The 23,810-nt window shown below is 43.3% G+C and overlaps 1 protein-coding gene across 1 annotated transcript in view; it reads left to right on the forward strand.

Moving 5' to 3' along the window:
- LOC146352511 (uncharacterized) overlaps positions 1–20,973 on the forward strand; it is an 85,938-nt gene extending 64,965 nt beyond the window's left edge. The window contains exons 11-13 of the mRNA XM_084834231.1: positions 8,496–8,612; positions 17,105–17,215; positions 19,799–20,973. Of these exons, the coding sequence (XP_084690357.1) occupies positions 8,496–8,612; positions 17,105–17,215; positions 19,799–19,925 (355 nt within the window). The 3' untranslated portion in view covers positions 19,926–20,973. The remainder of the gene's footprint in view (positions 1–8,495; positions 8,613–17,104; positions 17,216–19,798) is intronic.
- Positions 20,974–23,810: the final 2,837 nt, after the last annotated feature.

The raw sequence follows: 23,810 nt of genomic DNA on the forward strand, positions 1-23,810 counted from the left end.
ATGGAAGTCTTGCCCAAATTAATGAAAGCAAAAGGGAGCACAAGCTTGCACAAGGCTATGCAAGCAGACAATAAGAGATGCAAAAAAGCATTTTGAGGAGCATATTACTAACAAAATCCAGAATAACAATAAAGAATTCTTTAAATATATCAGGAACAGGAAACCAGCTAGGGAGGCAGTTGGACCATTGGATGATGATGGAGTTAAAGGATGATAAGGAGATTGCAGAGAAGCTGAATGAATTCTTCTCACCTGTCTTCACTGCAGAAGATACAGGACAGATACCTGTGCCCGAACTGATGTTTTCCGGAAGGGAGTCTGAGGAACTGAGGCAAATAGTGCTGACAAAAGATGAAGTTCTCAACCTTATTGACAAATGAAAGTAATTAAATCACCAGGCTCAGCTGGTATCCATTCTAGAGTTCTTAAAGAACCCAAATGTGAAATTTCTGATCTTCTAATCAAAATATGCAACATGTCCCTAAGATTAGCCTCTGTACCAGAGGACTGGAAGGCCAATGTAACACCAGTTTCTTTAAAAGGGATCCAGGGGGGATCCAGGAAGTTACAGGCTGGTTAGCTTAACGTCTGTTCTGGGTAAATTGGTTGAAAGCATTATTAAAGATAAAATTAGTAAGTATATAGAAGGGCAAGCCCTGCTGAGAAAGAAACAACACGGCTTCCACAAAGGTACGTCCTGTCTCACTAAACTTTTAGAGTTCTTTGAGAGTGTCATTAAACATGTAGACAGGGGTGATCTGGTAGACATTGTTTATTTAGGCTTCCAAAAGGCATTTGACAAAGTCCCTCATCAAAGACTCCTGAGCAAACTTAGCAGGCATGGAATAAAAGGAGAGTTCCTCTTATGGATCAGTAACTGATTAAAGAACACAAAACAGAGAATAGGGGCTCCTTGACACCAGGTTTTATCCTGTGATTGAGATTGCTCCTTCACGGAGGTTTGCGGGATCTTTACATGATGCAGTGATCATCCAAGGCATCTCCTGCATTAAATGCCCTTTGTTCTGTTTTTAAATAGATCGCAGATAATGAGCTATCAAATTACCCCGTTGTGTTCTGCTTCAGTTCCCTCCTTCAAAAGAGTTAAAACGGCAAGAAGAGGAGTGAGATCAATGAAAGATAATGGAAGACTCAGCTAAGGGGGAGAAGAAGGGGGGAAGGGGTGGGGGAAAGGAAGCACATGAAAAAGGGAGTTGTGATCCTGCATTTAAAACAGAAGCAGAAAGCTCTATTTTAAATGCAGGATTTTAGGCTGGTGTAGCGATGCCCTAGGAATAAATGGTACATGCTTCCAAATGAGGGATGTAAATAGTGGGGTCCCGCAGGGGTCTGTATTAGGACCAATGCTTTTCAACTTCTTCATAAATGATCTGGAATTAGGAGTGAGCAGTGAAGTGGCCAAGTTTGCTGATGACACCAAATTATTTAGGGTGGTGAAAACAAAAAGGGATTGTGAGGACCTCCAAAAGGATCTCTCCAAGCTGGGAGAATGGGCATCTAAATGGCATCTAAATGGGCATCTAAATGGCAAATGCGGTTCAGTGTAAGCAAGTGTAAAGTGATGCATGTTAGGGCAAAAAAAGCCCAACTTCAGGTATAACCTGATGGGATCTGAGCTAGCAGTGAGTGACTGACCAAGAAGGAGAACTTGGGGTTGTGGTGGACAGCTTGATGAAAATGTCTACCCACGGTGCAGCTGCTGTAAAAAAAAAAAAGGCAAACTCTGTGTTAGGCGTAATTAGGAAAGGTATTGAGAATGAATATCATACTTCTTGTTGTTGTTCAGTCGTTCAGTCGTGTCCGACTCTTTGTGACCCCATGGACCATAGCACGCCAGGCCTTCCTGTCCTGCACTCTCTCCCGGAGCGTGCTCAAGTCCATATTCATTGCATCAGTGATGCTATCTAGTCATCTCATCCTCTGCCGTCCCCTTCTCCTTTTGCCTTCAGTCTTTCCCAGCATCAGGGTCTTTTCCAGAGAGTTTTCTCGTCGCATTAGGTGGCCAAAATATTTGAGCTTCAGCTTCAGTATCTGTACTTCCAATGAGCACTCAGGGTTGATTTCCTTTAGTATGGACTGGTTTGACCTCCTTGCAGTCCAGGGGACTCGTAAGAGTCTTCTCCAGCACCACAGTTCGAAAGCATCAATTCTTCGGCGCTCAGCCTTCCTTATAGTCTAGCTCTCACAGCCATACGTTGCTACTGGGAAAACCATAGCTTTGATGAGACGGACCTTTGTCAGCAAGGTGATGTCTCTGCTTCTTACTATGCTGTCGAGGTTTGCCATAGCTTTCCTCCCAAGGAGCAAGCGTCTTTTAATTTCATGGCTACAGTCACCGTCTGCGGTGATCTTGGAGCCCAAGAAAATAAAATCTGTCACTGCCTCCATTTCTTCCCCTTCCATATGCCAGGAAGTGATGGGGCCAGATGCCATGATCTTCGTTTTTTTTAATGCGGAGTTTCAAACCAGCTTTTACACTCTCCTATTTCACCCTCAACAAGAGGCTCTTGAGATCCTCCTCGCTTTCTGCCATTAGGGTGGTATCGTCTGTGTATCTGAGGTTGTTGATAATTCTCCCGGCAGTCTTAATTCCGACCTGTGATTCATCCAACCCGGCATTTGTCATGATGTACTCTGCATATAAGTTAAATAAGCAGGGCGACAATATGCAGCCTTGTCGTACTCCTTTCCCAATTTGGAACCAATCGGTTGTTCCATGTCTGGTTCTTACTGTTGCTTCTTGACCCTCGTACAGGTTTCTCAGGAGACAGGTAAGGTGGTCTGGTACCCCCATCTTTTTAAGAATTTGCCAGAGTTTGTTGTGATCCACACAATCAAAGGCTTTAGCGTAGTCAATGAAGCAGAAATAGACTTCTGGTTTTTCTGGAATTCTCTTGCTTTCTCCATGATCCAGCGAAAGTTGGCGATTTGATTGCTAGTTCCTCTGCCTCTTCGGAACCCAGCTTGTACTTCTGGTAGTTCTCGGTTCACATACTGCTGAAGCCTAGCTTGTAGGATTTTGAGCATCACCTTGCTGGCATGTGAAATGAGCGCAATTGTGCAGTAGTTTGAACACTCTTTGGCATTGCCCTTCTTTGGAATTGGAATGTAAACTGACCTTTTCCAGTCTTGTGGCCACTGTTGAGTGTTCCAAATTTGTTGGCATATTGAGTGCAGCACTTTAACAGCATCATCTTTTAGGATTTTAAATAGCTCAGCTGGAATACTGTCATCTCTGCTAGCTTTGTTGTTACTAATGCTTCCTAAGGCCCACTTGACTTCACTCTCGAGGATGTCCGGCTCAAGTTCAGTGACCGCACTATCATGGCTATCAGGGACATTCAGATCTTTCCTGTATAGTTCTTCTGTGTATTCTTTCCACCTCTTCTTAATCTCATCTGCTTCTGTTAGGTCCCTGCCTTCTTTGTCCTTTATCATGCCCGTCTTTGCACAAAACGTTCCCTTGAGATCTCCGATTTTCTTGAAGAGATCTCTAGTCTTTCCCATTCTGTTGTTTTCCTCGATTTCTTTGCATTGTTCATTTAAGAAGGCCTTCTTGTCCCAGCCTTCAGTTGGATATATCTTCCCCTTTCTCCCTTGCTTTTTGCTTCCCTTCTTTCCTCAGCTACTTGTAAAGCCTCATCAGACAGCCACTTGGCTTTCTTGCATTTCTTTTTCTTTGGGATGAATTTAGTTGCTGCCTCCTGAACAATGTTGCAGACCTCCGTCCATAGTTCCTCAGGCACTCTGTCTATCAGGTCTAATCCCTGAAATCTATTCCTCACCTCCACTGTATATTCATAAGGGATATGATTTAGGTCATACCTGAATGGTTTAGTGGTTTTCCCTACGTTCTTCAATTTCAGCCGAAATTTTGCAAGAAGCAGCTCATGATCTGAGCCACAGTCAGCTCCAGGTCTTGTTTTTACTGTCTGTATAGAGCTTCTCCATCTTTGACTGCAAAGTACATAATCAATCTGATTTCGATATTGACCATCTGGTGATGTCCATGTGTAGAGTCGCCTCTTGTGCTGTTGGAAAAGAGTGTTTGCTATGATCAGCGTGTTCTCTTGGCAAAACTCTATGAGCTTTTGTCCTGCTTCATTTTGTACACCAAGGCCATGCTTGCCTGTTATCCCGGTGATTTCTTGACTTCCTACTTTAGCATTCTAATCCCCTATGATGAAAAGGACATCTTTTTTTGGTGTTAGTTCTAGAAGGTGTTGTAGGTCTTCATAGAACCAATCAACCTCAGCTTCTTCGGCATCAGTGGTTGGGGCATAGACTTGAATTACTGTGATGTTGAATGGTTTGCCTTGGATTCGTACTGAGATCATTCTATCGTTTTTGAGATTGTACCCCAGTACTGCTTTTCCCACCCTTTTGTTGACTATGAGTCATACTACCCTTATATAAACCTATGGTACAACTGCATTTAAAATACTGTGTACAATTCTGGTCACCACACCTAACCAAAAGACATTGCGGAGCTGGAAAAAGTGCAGAAAAGGGCAACTAAAATGATCAAGGGGCTGGAGCAACTCCCCTATGAGGAAAGGTTACAACAGCTGGGATTGTTTAGAGTAAGGGGAGATCTGATAGAGGTGTACAAAATTTGGATAGGGAAACATTTTTTCCCCTCATAATACTAGAACCCAGGGTCATTCCATGAAGCTGATTGATAGAACATTCAGAACAGATGAAAGAAGTACTTCTTCACACGGCATAGTCAAACTATGTAATTCACTACCACAAGACATAGTGATGGCTGCCAATATGGATGGCTTTAAAAGGGGATTAGACAAATTCATGGATAAAGCTATCAATGGCTACTAGGGATGGTGGAGAAATTCGCCACAGACTCCAGTGAGGCTGGATTCTTTAGAATCCACCCCCCTGAAGTCTGTGGTGGAATGGACTATCCCCCCCCGCCACCCCGCAGAATCCCCCCTGGAGGACCCTACCTGGTTGTCGGCAAGTCTGGTCCGTCCAGCTGCCCTCCGCTGTCCGCTACTGCTTCTCTTTGGATGCAAATGGCGTCCCGCGTAGTGGACGCCATTTGCGCCCCTGCCTTTTGCCGTGATAGGCTATGTAAAGATTTACGTAGCCTATCATGGCAAAAGGCAGGGGACGCAAATGGCGTCTGCTACGCCGGACGCCGTTTGCATCCGAAGACCGGCTGCAGCCAGAAGTCAGGCAGCGGCCAGCCCCAGCTGGCAGCTCCGCGGACTCGCTGCGGAGCGGAGCTGGCCAGGGAGGATTCTGGGGGGAGGGATGGATCGCCTCCCCCCCCCCGTGGATGCCCCTACCTGGAACAAGGTAAGGGATTCGTACATCCCTAACAGCTACTAGTCCTGATGGCTATGCTACCTCCAGTATCAGAGGCAGTGAGCCTATGTACACCAGTGGTGAGGAACATGCTTGGGTGTTGTTGCAGTCTTGCCCTGCCTGTGGGTTTCTTGTCCACAGCTGGTCGGCCACTGTGTGAACAGAATGTGAACTAGGTGGACCCTTGGCCTGATCCAGCATGGTTCTTCTTATGTTCTTGTGTTTATACATTTCTAAGGTTGCAATGCAATTCACAGATAAAAAAAAGTGTTAAAAATGCATACCTTTGGAAAACTTGCATGAAAAAATGCATACATTTGAAAAATGTATATAAACATGCTTTAACCAATGGGAGAAAAATGTGTACATTTAAAAATGTGCACAATTGATGGATACATTGGGGAAAATATACATGAAAATATGCATGAATTTTCATGCAAAAAGAAAAAACCAAAATTCTCTATGTGATATGGACATGAATCTGGAAAGCCCTAAAACCAGGAGCAGGCAACATGGTGCCCATGGGCAGCAGTGCATCCCCAGACAGCTTTCTCAGTGCTCCCCAAAGTGTCCTACCCCTCCCACTTAAAAAAAGACACATTTTGCTGCAAAATATGTTTCTGTTGATGGTGAAAACTGTAGGTTCAAAGGTGTTGTTTAGTGTGTTGGGGCTCAGGCCCCACTTCTACTTTGTACTGAGTCTTTAGGGCAGGTTACTTGTCCTTTGCCACATCTCCCAGGGCAACCATTTTGTTGTGGAGGCCAGGACAGTTTCTCAAATGACCAAATGTGCCCACACCCTCAAAATGTTGCCTAGCCCGCCTGATTGTTGTATTTAGAATGGCTTTTGCAGGGCCATTGATCTTGTTCCTAAAATGGATTTCATCAAGCCTTGGAGTGGCATAGAACAGGGGTGAGCAGACTTTGGGCTTTGTTTTTCTACTTTATTTTTCACAAGAACCCTGAGGTCCACCAACTGGAGGCAGGCGCATTAGAGTGCCTTTTATTTTATTTTTTTGTAAACTGCTTTGATTCCCCCCCGCCGAAAGGCGGTGTAGAAATGTTTAATAAATAAGAATAAGAATAATGGCATAAAGTTGCAGAACAAGGTGCATCTGAGCACATGCTCAGACCAGGAATTTGTTTTCAGTACCAGAACTGGAGCTTGCAGACAAAAATACTTTCACACACAGTTCTACTCCCAGGTTTTCTTGATTTCAGCAGCCTAATTTAGCACAAAAATAAGGCTTTTTGATGTCCCTATTATTAGACCACTGGGAGTCAGAAACTCTTATTGATTTACTGCACATCATCTGGAGATCTACCATTTGATCTTGATTTACCTTCTGCCCACCTTTGACGTAGAATTTTGCCATTATTACTACTAAACTAAAGCCTTGAAAAGCTGGCATTTTCCTGGCTGTTGGCCAGTTGAATGTTGCCTTTGATTTCGTGGGCTCATGATAACGTGTTTGAAGTGTGAAAAATTGGTTTCTACTAATATTTCATAGTTTTATTTGACATAGTCTTCTGATGTGATAACTGTCATTCAATTTCTATATTTGGACTGAAGTCACGCCATCATAATTATTTCACATCTTATCTCCTAATTGGCTAATTAGTGGTCTGCCATACCATGTAGCAGTGATATTTTTTCTCCTACTGTCATTATGTATTCTTTACAAGATGCTTTATATCAGAATGTATTTTTTATTACAGCTCTAGCATATTACCTTGTGGTATAAAGTTGATTTAAATTAATATAGTAGGTGATATAATCAAAGGGAAAGTTCACAGATTTGCTCTATAAAGACCACAAATGAAGCAACACTCCTGTACTTTCATTTGACTTCTGTTTCTAGCAAAAAAGAGTTTGTTTTTATCATGAAACTAGTTTCCAACATTCCCGTGTGAACATGCCTGGAGCCTGTGTTCGTTATCCGAGGCCCTGTCCACCCTTCTTGAGAGGTGAAGTTGTTAGGGATCCAAGCAGTGGCGTAGTGGTAAATTTGAATCGCAGGCACTCATCATGACAGTCCTCATAGCCACGCCCCCAAGGAGAGTCCAAAATTGCAGGCAGCTGAGTTGATTCATATCAACAAACCAGTTCTAGGAGTTTTCATCTACTAGGAGCAGGGCTTTGGAAAAGCTAATGTGTTTTAATTGCCCATTCAAGCCACCCCCAAATACTCTGCATTACAAGAGGGAAGAATATATTGTTCCCAGGAAAAACAATTTATCCTCAACTACTGTGAGGATTTCAGATAAACTCACAGGGAACAGGGAAGCCAGTGGGGACTAGCAGATTATGCCAGTGTCCCTGCTAATAAAAAAAGTGCTGGTGCTGCATTCCTACAAATCCTGGCTCTACTACTCCACTGGACCCAAGACAGGGTCTTCCATGTGGCAGCGCCTGAATTGTAGAACTCCCTTCTGAGGGTGGTGAGGTTGGGCTCCCTCGTTATTGGCCCTTAAATGGCTGGAAAAGATTCTATCGTTTTGCCAAGCATTTAATGATTTCATGCTGCTCTTCTGGTTTTAGAAGGTTCCTGTTTTATTGCAATGTATTATTTTTATCAGTCTTATTTTTGTTTTGCGTAGAGCTTTTGTATTTTATTGTTTTTATGGTTTAATTGTAAATCGCTTTGAGCACTCATTGAGTTAAGTGGAAGGGTGATTCAGAAACATAGTAAATCAATAAAAGTGAATGTTACAAGTGGTGACAATAGGAACATCAGTGATGTGCTTCTCCTCTTTTGGCGCTTGCTCTGTAATGTAGAAAACACATACTTCTGCATCCCTCCCATGGTGAGATGTGTGAGGCCTGTGCACATCTACTGAAGAGATGCTCCAAGTTCATGCTTCCCACACTGCATGAGGAATGTGAAAAGAGGAAGCTTGAGTCATTCATGGTTCCTCCTTTAACCACTTGTTTGTAATGTCAGAAACTGCCCTCACAGTGCCATGGCACAGTGGTGGGATATACTCATTCTAAATGCTTATTTGCTGGTTTAGTCTGCTATAGGATTGGATCATAAACATTTGCTTTCTATTAAATGGTGCCGCTATATCCATTTCAAACATTTCACCCTGATCTACATAGTCAGCTGATTGGTATAACTAGATGCTGTTTTTGATTCCCACAGGTACCTTGATGTTAGCGGCTGTAAAAAGGTGACAGACATTGGAGTTCAAGCTTTGGCAGGGAGCTGCCGTAAGCTTTCTTACCTTGATTTGAGTTCCACAGCAACAAGCAAAAGAGGGTAATATGCTTGAGAATGTTTTGCGTGCAATGCATTTTGAGGAAATACACAACAAAAATGAAGTCTGACCTTCATTAACTATATGTTACATGTATTAACTGTACTGTCAGTACAAGCAGGAATATCTCTCTGTCCATTTGTCAAATATGTATGATGTGGCAATTTACCTTTCATGTCAATGGAGCTTGTTTAGGAGAACTTAACCATGGGTTGTGTCCTTGGGGTATTTGAGTAGGCCTGACCCTGTCAAATGTATTACTTAGATAAGAGGTGGAGATTGTGCTTGCCTAAGAGTGCATGTGGAAATGTTTGCAACTTTTGCTTTCCTTTCCCAGCAGTATAAAGAAATGGTGATAAAGCATATTTATTTCTCTATAGCTATATGGAATAGAAGGGCATGAGCCTCCCCGACATGTCATCCTTCTTCCAACCTAAACAAGGGCAGGCTGTGGTTGCTATATAGGTGGGAGAGCCTCTACCATTTTCCTTTCTCAAAGAGCAAGGAAGAAGGAAGAACGGGTCTATAGCAACTAAAAAGGACCACAAAGAGATGAAATCAGCATTCGTATTGTCCTACCACATTAGGGCAAGAAAGATGAGGCAAGTAGGGATGGTGGAGAATTCCGCCCCCGAAATCCGTGGCAGAACGGCCTCCCACCCCCGCCCCCCCGCGGATTCCCCCCGGGACGAAGCTTACCTGGGGCGGACGTTCTGGCGGCGGCAGCTGGTCTTTCAACCGGGGGAGCCGCCATTTGCATCTGCTGATGGCCGTGATAGGCTACGTAAGTATTTACGTAGCCTATCACGGCAAGAAAAAAAAAACCAGCGTACGCAAATGGCGGCGGCTACGGCGGCCATTTGCATTCCCTATTTTTCGCCATTTTAGCCTACATAAATATTTACGGAGGCTAAAACGGCGGGGAAAAAAAGGAACGCAAATAGCGCCCACTACACTATTTGCATTCCCCTTTTTTTCTGCCGTAATAGCCTACGTAAATATTTGTGTAGGCTAAAACGGCGAAAAATAGGGAACACAAATGGCAGCTGCCGTAGCTGCCGCCATTTGCGTACGCTGTTTTTTTTCTTTGCCTGCCGTGATAGGCTACGTAAATACTTAATTTACTACATATTTACTACATAAATAAATACGTAAATGCTGCAGCCATTTGCATCCGCAGCAGCCAGTCCGCGGCCAGAACTCCGGCTGCGGACGGCCCTGGCCGGCTGCTCTGCGGAGCTGCTGCGGAGCAGAGCCGGCCAGGCAGGATTCCGGGTGGGAGGACCGGATCGCCTCCCCCCCCGTCGAGGATTCTGGGGGAAGGGATGGAGCGCCTACTCCCCCACCGCAAATCAATCCGCGAAAAGGAGACTTTCGTACATCCCTAGAGGCAAGCTGTTGTGATTCAAAATAGGTTTGCTGAAAGATCTGGAAGTGACACTTAATAGAGCCTCTAAGTCAGGGGTGCAGGCCCGGGGGGATCCTAGTCTGGCCTTCCATGGTTCCCCAGATGGCCATGCCCCTTTCCCGTAGCTCCATCCTCTTTCCCCCAAATGCTGATCATTTGATTCTCAACTTTTTTGCAGTTATTGCCCCCATTCTAAAAGGTTGAAATGCCTCTCCTAAGCGTTACTTACTGGCAATAAAAGCTTGAAGCAAAAATATGCTGGCATTTTTTGTATTTTGGCCCTGTCCCTTTTGCCTTCAGCCCAGCCCACCATTGGAATGCGGCTCCTGAAAGCTTCTCCAGCATGGAATTTGGCCCTCAGGCTGAAAGAGTTCTGCATCCCTGCTCTAGCTAGAAGAGAGCTAGTAACTTGTTAATTTGAGAGAGAGGAGGGCTGATACAGCTACATATTGTCATATTAACCCACCTTTTGAAGTGGTGAGAAGTTCCAGCAGTGCAGGTAACTAAACTTACCTGGGTTTAGTTCTTTTGGAAGGAGGTCACTGGTGACTTCTGGGGTTCTGTAGTATTTGAGCTTGTTTACGAGTATACAAGGCGAGTATAGGTGGAAGCAAGCAGGTTAAACACATCAACAGACTGCTGTATCATTGTCCCACCTTAGAGAGAGAGAGAGAGAGAGAGAGAGCCAGCACACCAATATATTGTTAGCTTACAGACCACAAACTCAATTCTGTCTGTGTCTGTCTTGGTGTGTCTTTTTCTCTGCCTCCAATGGCACCTTTTTATTGTCTCGTCTTTTCACACATACACACTTAACTTATATCATTCTTAGGTGGAAGTGGAGGAAGGTATGTTTTTGTTCCATTCAGAAGATCTAGGGAAGATCATCTAATCACTAGTTTCCATGGAAACACATAACCTATTTTAAAAAATAACGTTAGCTATGCTGGCCCATGAGAACTCACCCTCTTGCAATCCACAGTTGGGCAATACCTTTATTAGGTTGAACCACAATGCCACACAAAAGTGCCACCTATTAACACTCCTTTGTTAGGTCCAACGCTCTGGCCATATATTGCCTTAGAGCAATTCCCAGTGATAGTCCTATTCACAGACATCTGATATGATACCTATAACTATGTTTATGACTGTGGCGCAGTGTTAAATTTTGAAGTGCAGGAGCTCATCATGTCAGCCCCATAGCCACACCCACAAAAATGTCTAGCCACGCCCCCAAGGAGAGTCCAGAAATGCAGGCAGCCACCCAAGAAAAGGAAAGAAGAAAAAACCTGCTTGATTATTTTCCTCATTCTCTGACTTCCTCTATGGTAATCTGTTACAAGCAATAGTAAAACTCGAAAGCCATGTTATCATCTCACTCGCTTCCCAGGGGATCCCTCAATTTCACTGGTGCTCTGGCAGATGACATCATCGCTTCCACTCTGAGAAGAGTCCTGGAGCTGCATGCTCCCTGTCATCACACTCTACTACACCACTGGTTCATACAGAACACCTTGTCATGAATCTGGGCAGAAAAAACATATATTTGGGTCATGCACACAGTGATTGAATTGGCCTGTACTGCCCAGTTAAGCTAACGAAAATGATAAATATTTCTGCATGAGTCCTAGCAAATGCCTTTTTTTTAGACTTTTCGGGGGGTTGGTGGTAACTAACTCCCAAGTTCTAGGCCAGTCTTCCCCAACATGGTGCTCCTCAGATGTTCTGACTCCTACCATCCCTGACCATTTGTCATGCTGGCTGGGGCTGATGGGAGTCGAGCTCCAAAACATCTGGAAGACTGATCTAGGTGATTAAAAAGGCAAGCTTCAGTTCTGTCCATTGATTCTTTTTAGGGAAAATCTGGAGATCCCTCTTTCAGACTGCGTACCTTGTGCTACTGACAGACTCCCAAAAGCTGCTATAATGCAATATGAATATTTTTAATTAGTCAGGTAATTTACATTTTAAAGGAAGATGGCTTTTTTCCCCGCTGCTGGAGTCAGCCAGCATGCGTCAGTGGCTACAAAGCCCTAGTTGCCAGTAGGTGTGATGAGTGAACTCCCTTTTCATCATCGCTGGATCTTTTCAGAAGCTGAGGGTCTGCTAATTAAGATACAGCGTGGAAAGAAGACAAAAGAGTTTTTTCCAGTACATTTTCAGTTTCCCAATCTGAGTTGCAGAGCACTAGGACTGTGTTTCCTAGGTAGCAATGGTAACATCTCCATACTTGGGAGCTTTTATGTCCCTTAAATACAATTCAGTAGTGCTGGACTATCTGGGCCTCATCTGACTGGATTGGTCCATTACCTCTTGACTCCATTGTTTTCAGCTGCTTTTCATGTGGCCGTTTTTCTTCTACGCACTAAATGGATTTAAATGCCACTGAACTGGAACATCTCATTGCAGTTGTTTAGACTGGTAGCACAACTGATATAAACTACTGTAATAATGTTGATGGGTTTTCTCGATTCACATCAGCCTCCACTCCCACTGGTTGCAAGGAGATCAGTATCTTGTAATATGTTCTGAAAAGCTTACACAGTGTGGCCTAAGGCATATCGTTCAGTTTGGTATGAAGAACCACATACTCAAGGGCTTCCCTGACCATCTAGTCTCACCTTCTGCTGCAAAGCAGTATCATCCACCCACCAGCTTATTTCAGTTTGAGACAAGTAGTGCAGAGCTGCAACACGGGGCAATCAGGCTGCTGAAAGACAGTTGCAGAACAACTAGCTTGGGATGACTTATGCAAGCCACATTGTATGCTGCACAGGGAGGCCAAGATCCTAAGCGGGGCAACTGATCTAGAATCATAGAATGGTAGGGTCGGAAGGGGCCTACAACGCCATCGAGTCCAACCCCCTGCTCAATGCAGGAATCCAAGTCAGAGCATCCCTGACAGATGGCTGTCCAGCCTCGTCTTGAAGGCCTCCAGTGTGGGAGAGTCCACCACCTCCCTAGGTAATTGGTTCCAATTACCTCTTCCAGCAGGCAGTCTAGCAGACTGTTTCTTATTGTCTGCTAAAATATTTAAGAGGATCTTGTTTTGTCTTTTGTTAAACTTTTTTTTCTGATCTGACTGCATTGTGGATGGAAGAAGGAGTACCTGGAACTGGCTGAGTGACTCCATCTGACCCTAGTGCTAGCAAATGGGATCCACTGAGTGGCACAAATCACTCAGATGCTGCTAGTACAGTAGGACAGAGAATTTGGACACTCTCCACATCCTGTTCACAGTGCAGTTAGATAAAGAGCACTGAGAGTAGTTCTGGGCCCAAGTGCTCCTGTACAGAAACACCATAATATGACAAATGGAGGAAAACCACTCTTTCAAAAATTGTTCAGTATAATAGTGGTTGACTCCTAGGAGCATTCAGTGGTTGTCTTCAACCTGAGCACAATCGGATCAAAAGTAGAGCAGGAACTTAACATGTGCCTGATCTTGTCTGATCTCAGAACCTAAGCAGGGTCAGCCTTGTTTAGTACTTGGATGGGAGACTGCCTGGGAATCAGGCTTCCTGCACTGAGCAGGGGGTTGGACTTGATGGTCTTTTAGACCCCTTCCAGCCCTATGATTCTTAGGCACCGGGAACCTGCAGCCTCTAGCTTTAAGACCTCTTGTATTTTGTCCTCTGTTCTGATGGATACTGTTCTTTATCTCCAATATTGCTCCATGGTCACCCCACAAAACTGCATGGTCACTAACCAGTCTGAACTGAGCAAAACCTCTTCCCCCTTCTCACAACACTCTAAATGTAGCTGTCAGTGAGATCCTGAACAAACCCCCATCCTCAATGATATATGGCAGCTTTCCCCAACCTGGCACCCTCCACATGTATTGCACCAGAACTCCCATCATTCCCATCCAGCACAGGTGGGGATGATGAGAGTTGTAGTCCAATACATACAGAGGGCACCAGATTAGGCAAGGCTGATATATAGTGTGGGATTCATACTTTATAGAGCTTCAGCTTTGGTACCAAAAGTTCCAGGCTGTTTCGCACCTGCATACCCAAACTTCAACAGGTATGGGAGAAGCTCCCTTTTTTCGCCTTTGTATACACTGTGCAGCAGGAAACCCATCTGAGGAAGTTTTTAAAGTTCCAGTTAAAGCACCATCAGCATACCTGCAACTTTTAAAATGTTCTAAAATGGATCTCCTGCACAGTGTATACACATTATAAAATTTCTTTATGCCATACCTGTTAAATTTCAATAGCCTTCATTGGCAGTTAAAACTGTAAAACCTTCACAGCAGCAAAAACGTTTACACATGTAAAAGTCAAAACTCCAGCCATGGTAAACACCTGTAGTGTATTTCCCACCCCTACCCACAAATGCTAGAGATATTTCTTTTGATCTCACAACCAAAACGAGCACAGTGAAGACCAGTGCTTTGCAAGATTTATTTTTGACCATACAAATAGTTGTATACATGCAATGATATTAAAAAAGGACTCATACGTTAACTTTATTCTCTATATGTTTTGATCCTTATGGGTCATAAACCAGAAAATTATCTACCTTAGGCTACTTACTAGGAAGTCCTATGATCTGCTTTCCTAGAGGGGAAAAGTGTGTATAATCCAGGTATTATAAAGCTATCCCATTCATCCGACAGCAAGGGGAGCCAATGTGGTGCTTGTAGGCAACAATGGACAGCTTTCTTGCCACTCAACAAGATACCCAACTCATCCCACTTACACACACAACACCTTTTCTTACTGGCAGCCTGGATTGCTGTGAAATAGGTTTCTGTTGGTGCTGAAAACTGGGTTCAAAGGCGTGTTTAGTGTGTTGCAGCTCAAACTCCATCTGTGCCTCATACTCAGTCTTTCAGCAGCCATCTTATGTGGTGCCCAGAAGAGTTTCCCAAATTGTCAAATGTACCCATGGCCCAAAAAGGTTGCTTATATCTATCCTACAGTTGGAAGGATGTCATGAAGTTGAAAACCTGGTTCACTGTGTGTGCCCTAATAATGACTAACTGCGTCATTCACTGTAGTTTAGTTTCATTGTTTAGGTTGGTCACGCTTACTTGACAGGCTCAGGTACTGAATACTGTTCAGTCGTTAAGTCGTGTCCGACTCTTCGTGACACCATGGACCATAGCATGCCAGGCCTTCCTGTCCTCCACTCTCTCCCGGAGTGTGCTCAAGTTCATATTCATTGCATCGGTGATGCTATCTAGCCATCTCATCCTCTGCTGTCCCCTTCTCCTTTTGCCTTCAATCTTTCCCAGCATCAGGGTCTTTTCCAGTGACTTTTCTCTTCACATTTGGTGGCCAAAATATTTGAGCTTCAGCTTCAGTATCTGTCCTTCCAATGAGCACTCAGGGTTGATTTCCTTTAGGATGGACTGATTTGACCTCCTTGCAGTCCAGGGGACTCGTAAGAGTCTTCTCCAGCACCACAGTTCAAAAGCATCAATTATTCGGCACTCAGCCTTCCTTATAGTCCAGCTCTCACAGCCATACGTTACTACTGGGAAAACCATAGCTTTGATTATGCGGACCTTTGTCAGCAAGGTGATGTCTCTGCTCCTTACTATGCTGTCTAGGTTTGCCATAGCTTTCCTCCCAAGGAGCAAACGTCTTTGAATTTCATGGCTACAGTCACCATCTGCGGTGATCTTGGAGCCCAAGAAAATAAAATCTGTCACTGCTTCCATTTCTTCCCCTTCTATATGCCAGGAAGTGATGGGGCCAGATGCTATGATCTTCGTTTTTTTAATGTTGAGTTTCAAACCAGCTTTTGCACTCTCCACTTTCACCCTCAACAAGAGGCTCTTTAGATCCTCTTCGCTTTCTGCCATTAGAGTGGTATCGTCTGAATATGCAATAGAACAACTAAAAGTGCAAGTCAAATACTAACACCTCAACAGCATATGTGTCTGCTAGTCCTTCTTGACTTTTTATTTATTTATTTATTTACTGTACTGCCCAACAACCAAAGTTCTCTGGGTGGTGTACAATACATTAAAAACATACACTGCAACAACAAAAACAAAAAATAAAGACAGCACAGAATAAAACCAAGATTAAAGCAGCAGCAAAGAATAAAACCATTAGAACATCATAAAACAAAACAATGTGGCCGCCATCTTCCATCTCTCCAGTGCCCTTGGCCCTGCCCCCAATGCATACATCAAGGGCAGGGCCTAGAGGAATTGAGGATGGCCATGTTGGTGCTGTGCACAGCCAGTGACGGAAGGGAAATGCTCTCGCCTGCGCTGCTTTGGCAGGGCGGTAATGGTGGAAGTGAGCCGTAAAGCCCAGAGGAGCACAGGCGGTGGATTGGAGGAAACATCTTCTGGGTTACTCTGAGTGGTGAGGGACTACAGAAATGGCAGTGGAAGGCCAACAATGGAAAAGCACTGCCACCTTCACTGCTGTGGGTTCCCTGGTTCCTTATTTTCTTCTTTCCTGCCACACAACAGAAAGAAAAAATGAAAGGTGCTCTGGGATCCAGAGTAGCACAGGTGGCTGCGTTTCTTATTCACCCCCATCCACCAATGTCCTATAAGCCCACAGGGGTGGGGGAAGTAACCCAACAAGAGGACCTCACAGAGAATGCTTTGACCAGGGCTCATCAACCTGGATATTTGTGCCTAGCTTAGGGAAAAGGCTCCTTTGGTTCCACTGGCTGAAACCTATCAACGATAGCATACAGGCCTATACAGGCTACTAGGTGTGAAAGCTGTATATAAAGTGATAGACACAGACGAAAATGAAGTATTATTGGAGCATGAAACAATTGAGAGAACTAAATGGGAGCTATTGCCCATGTCACAGCAATGCCTTTTGCTCCTGATTAAGGAGCACAAACCCACAGTATACAATGCATATATCCCAAACATGGCTGACTCCTATTGCACTCAACTGGTAGATCTATAAGGCATGAAATATCAGTTTCACCTGAGTTTCATCCAATGAGACTATATCAACAACAACAAAAAGGGTAACTTTTGATAGTTTCAGTGTACTGTGTATTGAATCTGAGAGGTGCTTCAGAGAGCAAAACTGCTTTTCAAATCTTATGGCAAAAGCAGAACTTAACTAGAGTCTTGTTTTGGGGTTTCAGGGTTTGTTTGTTGGCCAGCTTCTGCTTCCGTACCTTAGAGTGTGTGAAGCTTAGTTTCTGCAAGAATATCTCCCTGGATGCAGTTGCAAAACTATGTAAACACTGCAAAAGGTGGGTATGACCAACAACAATACAAAATTGCTAATACTAACTTGTATAAAATTCAGATCTTGAAGATTTCATTGACTTACTAGTAAATGGATCATCAAAAGGATCCTGCTTGTTCTAATCTTTGATTAGGTTAAAAAAAGGTTAAAGTTTTTTTAAAATTTAGAAAATATCAGTGGTTTTAGCACTGATAAACTGCTTACACTGGGCAATTTCCAATAGATGTCACAAGCACTAGTGTTTAGACCCCCATCCTCCCCATCTTATATGGATCACGTTAAGTTTGTATCAGTATAAAAGTGTGGCTTTATTTTTGTTGAAGCTTTGTTTAAGACGGTGATATTATTGCTGCATTTTGGGGCTTTAGATGTGATAAGGAAGGTGCAGCTGCAGCATTAATCCTTTATAACTATTTCACTGAAAGAAGTAGAATGGGCACCAGCTATCTTCTTCACCAACATAAGCTTGGAAACTTAACTTTGGAATACACTAGGAAGCAGGCTAACATATACTTTTGTAATGGAAGAGGAAGGCAAAACCAACGCCAGGCATACTCTAAATTCTTGGAACATTACTAGGGCAGGAAGCTTGACAGTTAAAGCAAACAGGTTGGTCGCAGGCAGCTGTGATAGCAGTTCTAGTAGGGGATATGGAACAGAAGCTGTCTGCATTTGTGACCTGTGTGATGTACTAGTTATAGAGTATTAGGTTTGGAAATAAGACTGCTCAATCCTTGCTTCTATAGAATATTTGTAAAAGAAGATTTGCCGTGCTTCTTGCATGCAATTAGTTTAATGTAATTATGTGATATGCCATTTTCCAGCAAACCTGTAAGAATCTTTGAATAGAGAAGTAATGGTGAGGCCCATCTAAGCCGCAGAGACAAATGGACTGGGAGGAGCTCATGCCCACAAGGAAAGATCCAAAACAACTGCCAGTTTTTCAAGCTTGCGCCAAGACAAATCCCTGCGAGCTCAGATTTTAGTGTATTGTAGTCAAGATTGAGAACAGCAAGTGTGGAGTGTTATAATACATTCCAGAGCAATTGGCATTCCACACCTCAATTGTTTTAGTTTGTAGTTTGAGTCAAATAACCTTTAGTCTCTTTTGAGGTAAATGAATGGCTCAACCTCCATTGAACACTTCCTTGTTTAACAAATTCCTTAGAGATACTGTAATGCTATTGTGGCTTTTTATTTTTCACTCCACAGCGGGGAATAAGGGCAAACTTAAAACTCAAGATATTATTCAGTTGTAGAAACATGTGCCAGATTTCTCGTTTGCAGGGCTTTAAGGAAGTCCTTTCTATAATCACTGTTTATAGTGGCTGTTATTCCAGACGGAGATGTGGGAATTACGATGAAGAATGACAATCAAATTGCAGTTCTGTTGTGGACAGAGTTTGACTTCTCCTGAGGAGATAGGTTGAAAATGCCAAAACGTCCAGGCTGTCTTCAGGCATGAGTATTCCAGAGTGCTGCCACTGGATTGGCAAGGGCTTCAACCTTTTCTTTCCCAAGTGAATTTGGATGGTGGGCAATGCAAAGTCTCTTTTTAGCATTGTTGTATGTTGTTGGGGAAGAAATGTGAGCTTTCTCCCTCTGTTTCTTCTCTATATCCCTTCGAGGCTGGCGTATATAGATTGTATATTCACAGGCAGTGGCTTCTGGCATGTTGACTTAGCTGCTTCTATTAGTTCCAAAGCAGTTTATGAAGGCTAGAGGCCCATGACAATGGAACCAATTACTTAGGGAGGTAGTGGGCACTCCCACATTGGAGGCATTCAAGATGAAGCTGGACAGCCACTTGTCAGGGATGCTTTGACTTGGATTCCTGCACTGAGCAGGGGGTTGGACTCAATGATCTTATAGGCCCCTTCCAACCCCACTATTCCATGATTCTATGAAAGGGAGAAGTGGGAAGCTCCTAATTGAGCAGTGAGAAGTTCCAGGGGCAACACTACAGGATTTAGTTTCCTTTTGATGAGAGAACACTGGAGACTTAAGTGTCTTTGTAATATTTACTTGATTTACAAATATACAAGCAGAGCATAGTGGAGACAAGTTGACACTCCTACAGCAAGCAGCAATTCTGCCTACCCTGCATCAGATTCCTAAAGAGAAACCCTTGCATCCCAAGGAGTTTCACCTTCAGCTCACCCACCACTCTTTCCAAATTCAAAACTGCCAAACTGGCTCAAAACTGTTTCTTTACCCCACGCTCTAGCTCTGTGTCTTGTTACCTTATGGAGGCTGAATTGCAACCCATCTGGAAAATATCCCAGCCCTTAAGTATATGAAGATGCTTTTGTTAAAGCCCCCTTGGTACTTACTGACAGTGATGACGAAACTGACAACAACCATCTATCCAGAGGGCTGAAAATGATATGATAGAGGCATTGTTGGTCTGTTTTATACATATTCTTTCCACTATCTGTTCAGGGGCTCTGTGTTTATAGTGAAGGCCCTCCAATATATATATTTTTAAGAGAAGCAACAGAACTTCAGGAACTTGTCTGTGGTTGCCTGGTGATTTGAGAATAGTGCATTTATTTATTATACTAATGTTCTCTTTTCTTTCCAACAGACTGAGGATACTTCATGTATACGGTTGCCGCTTTATGCCTGATCTGGAGTCCATTAAAAAAATCAATAAAACTGTTGAAGTGTTCCATGACCTGCCTGTTCCAGCTGCTACACTGTCATCTGAATGAGGAGCTCCATCAAAATACAATATTATTTCTGCAAATAGATGTAGTATTACTTTGCCTGGTACATACGTCAGACTTTTATTAAGAAGACGTTTTCACTCGGGCAAGGTCTTGGAACCTCTCTGTGCTTAACTTTAATCCAGATACTTACTGTCTGTGTTGCCATCTTCACATTTGTGAAATAGAAAAAAAAAACACACCTGTCTAGTTTGCAAGGCTATTTCAAGAGATAAAGTTTAATGCAATTTGAAAATAGGAACAGTAAAGTTGCTAAACATTGCTTAAAGTGTTATCTTCATGTTGTAATAAGAACTATAAAATATAAATCAAGTTCGGAAGAAATATGAAGCAAAGCTATGAAGACCCATCTGAACCCACCTACTCTTTAAGATGCACCACAGAGGCCTCCTGTCTTCCAAACCCGTATTGGCTGGAACAAGGGAAAGCACTTTATCTCTTGATGACTTCGGAACTCCCTACCTAAGGAGGTCTGCCCCTTCCTTGTTGGTCTTCTGCCACAACATTGGTGTCACAACCTTCCTCCCCATTAATTAATTAATTAATTACATTTATATCCTGCCTTTTTTTTCTTGCAAGGAACCCCAGGCAGCTTACATGGTTCTCCTCTCCATTTTATCCTAACAACCCTGTGAGGTAGTTTAAACTGAGAGTCAGTGGCTGGCCCAAAGTTACCCAATTTGCTCCATGGCTGAGGGGACTAGAACCCACGTCTCCCGAGTCCCAGACCAACATTCTAACCACTACACCACACTGGCTTCTGACCTTTAAAGGCTGTGCAGAATTGCTTGGTCTAATTAGTACATAATGCTCCTGATAAGAGTGAGTTGCCCCCACAGATTCCTATTTTTATTTTTAATTACTGCTGATACTGTTTTTAATCACTGGCTTATTGTTCCTGGTTTTGTTTTGTTTTAGTTCTTATTGTATTTTATGGTTCTCGTGTTATCCCCCTTGAAATGTGTAAGGAAACATGGGATATAAATATTTTAAATAAATAAAAGACAAGAATCCAGTTATATATATAGAAATCAGCTAGGGTTGATGTAGACTTTTTTTTCTACTTAAAAACACACACACACAAACAGTTTAGTACACTGTTGTTACTGTTTAAGATGTGTGCAGGAAAATGGCCAAAGAGTTGAGTTTTTGTATTGTACAAATACTCGGTTGTGACACTCAATTGGTAGACCACATTGGGCAGAGCAAGCCAATTGTGGGGGGGGGGAGAAGTGGCAGATGAGTCACCACTTTCTGTGCCCCACTGGGCTTGCATCAGCAGAGAGCAGACTTTTCCCCCCTTTCACTAAACTACATCACCTCAAGGGCTAGTGTAGTATTTCCACTTTTCCAGGGTGTGTGTCAGGGGGCCGGGTGGACTTTGGATTCTGCAGATCTATAGCCTCCCCCAATCTGCCCTTGGCACAGCTCCTTTTTGCCCTCTCTGCCATCAGAACACCAGCAGAGCAGGAGCAACTGTAGCAGATCTTTCTGCAGCTGCTGGGAGGAGGCTTCTAATGGCAGACCTCCGTTTCTGCCTGCATAGAGGGGGATCTGCAAAATCCTATGTCCTCTGGCATGTCTTCTCAGGGACCAGAGGATTTGCTCCTTAGTCCCCTTGAGTTCAATGGGAACAATAAGCTTAATAGGTTTACCGTAAGTACTTAAGGGTGCAATCCTATGCATGTTTAAACAGAACAAAAATCCAACAATTCCCAGCCAGCTATGTCCCAGACTTTTTTCTGTCTAAACATGCATAGGATTGTGCCCTAAATAAGTTCTTGACTTTGGTTGGCTTGGGCCAACCATTTGTACTTCCCAACACCACAAAACTGGCCAAGGAATCATCCAGCACTTGAAACTTTAGGGCCGATACTGGGATATATAAATTGAGTAAAAATGGGGCAAAAATAGCTAGTGGTTACATTTTTTTATTAGACATCACAACATTGATGCCATGATAGCTCACATGGAATGCTATGTTCATGCTGTAGTTTCTGAAAACCTCATTGTGCTTTGGGGTTCTAAAGCTGGTTGTATCTTTAAATTGGGATTTTATTTTATGGTGAAATAAAATGATAAACGTATCTCAAGGATTGGCCAGTTTGATAGCTGACTATCATAATCTCTCCATCACTGAATTCAAATAGGAGCTAAATTCTACGGATTTTTAACATTTAATTTTAATTGGAGCTGCATTCAAATGGAAATCTTTTTTCTAGGCAATAAGTGCGTAAGACATTTCAGAACAAAGCCTTGTTTTGCCTTTTTCTGTTGGGAGCTCTGCCTTCAACGCCCACACTTGTGGCTCATAAAAATCAGTCATCTTTTGTTGGTGGTTTTTGTGCCAGTTGCTTGAATAGTATGGGTGGTGCCTGTGGCTGCCACATAGGCGCCAAGCCTACATAGGTGTAAACTGGCTGGCTGAATAATACAGCAAGTGCCATCTGTTTTGTAGGCTACACCACCTTTGTGACTGCGCCAAATGACGCCATATTTGATCTTAAGAAGTGAGCCAAAGAAAAAGGCTTGAATAGCTCAATCAAGACATATAAACCTCCCGGTTTTGTGCCTCTCTCACAGCCCAAACCTAAGGATTGTATCCAATGTTAGTTCTACTTAGAGGAGACCCATTGAAATTAATGGGACTTAAGTTAGACTAACATTGGATACAATCCTATGGGTTGGAGTGTATCAACAGCCATCTGAACAACATTTCATATTTCTAGAGACACATTTTATTGGCCTGCAGTGAAGTTATTTAGACACACCTCCCCAAATGTCCTGGGTTCCATTTTGAACTTAAGATTCAGTCTGAGTGGGCAGCTGGCTTCCAATGACTACAGCTATGCCTCATCCAGCCCAAATAGTTTGAATATCTCAGACACAGCCTCTGCTCAAAGTGTGAAATCATCAAAGCCCTCTCAATTTATGGAGCTGAATTAGGTGGCTCCATGAGCATGCTTACTTCCCTCTTTTGAAACTCAAACCACCTCAAATGCTTCTATAACATCATACTTTCCTAAATTAATAATCACATGATGATTGAAATTCAGGCAATGATGGAATTTTAGCCAATAAAAGTACTGCACGCAACAGAAAGGATAAAAGGAGGTACTTCTCCATGCAGTGGATAGTTAAACTATGGAATTTGTTACCACAACATGTAGTGATGGCCACCAATTTGGATGGCTTTAAAATGGGATTAGTTTCATGGCGATCAAGGCTATCAATAGCTACTAGTCAAGATGGCTATATGCTACCTACAGTATCAGAGGTTGTTTCCCTCTGTTTACCAGTTGCTGGGGAACACAAGCAGGAGGGTGCTGTGGCACTCATGTCCTACTTGCTGATTTCTCACAGGCAGCTGGTTGGCCACCGTGTGAACAGAGTGTTGGACTAGATGGCCCCTTGGTCTAATCCAGCATGACTCTTCTTATGTCCTTAGGGCTTTGTTCTCTGTAGGCAATTATAAGTAACCAGTCAAGATTCCGGTAACAAAATCCGATAAGGAACAATCAAAAGAACTGGATATGTTTTATCAGGAGAAGAGAAGATTAAGGGGAGACATGATAGCAGCCTTCAAACATAAGAAGGGCTGTCACGAAGCAGATGGAATAGACTTGTTGCTCCAGAGGGCAAGATTAGAACTCATGGCTGGAAATCAGATTTTGGCTGAGCATTACAAGAAACTTCCTAATGGAAAGAGCTGTTTGACAGTGAAATAGGCTGCCTTGGGAAGTGGTGGCCTCTCATTTGCTGGAGTTATTTAAGCAGAGGCTGGACATCCATCTGTCAGGGATGTTGCAGCTGAAAAATTTCTGCACAGAGCAGAGGGATGGACTTCTAGAGGCCCTTCCCATCTGCCCA

This window comes from Heloderma suspectum, chromosome 2 (genome assembly GCF_057233095.1).
Source record: "Heloderma suspectum isolate Gila_16-S chromosome 2, 16-S_ref, whole genome shotgun sequence".
In the NCBI taxonomy this organism is placed as follows: Eukaryota; Metazoa; Chordata; class Lepidosauria; order Squamata; family Helodermatidae; genus Heloderma; species Heloderma suspectum.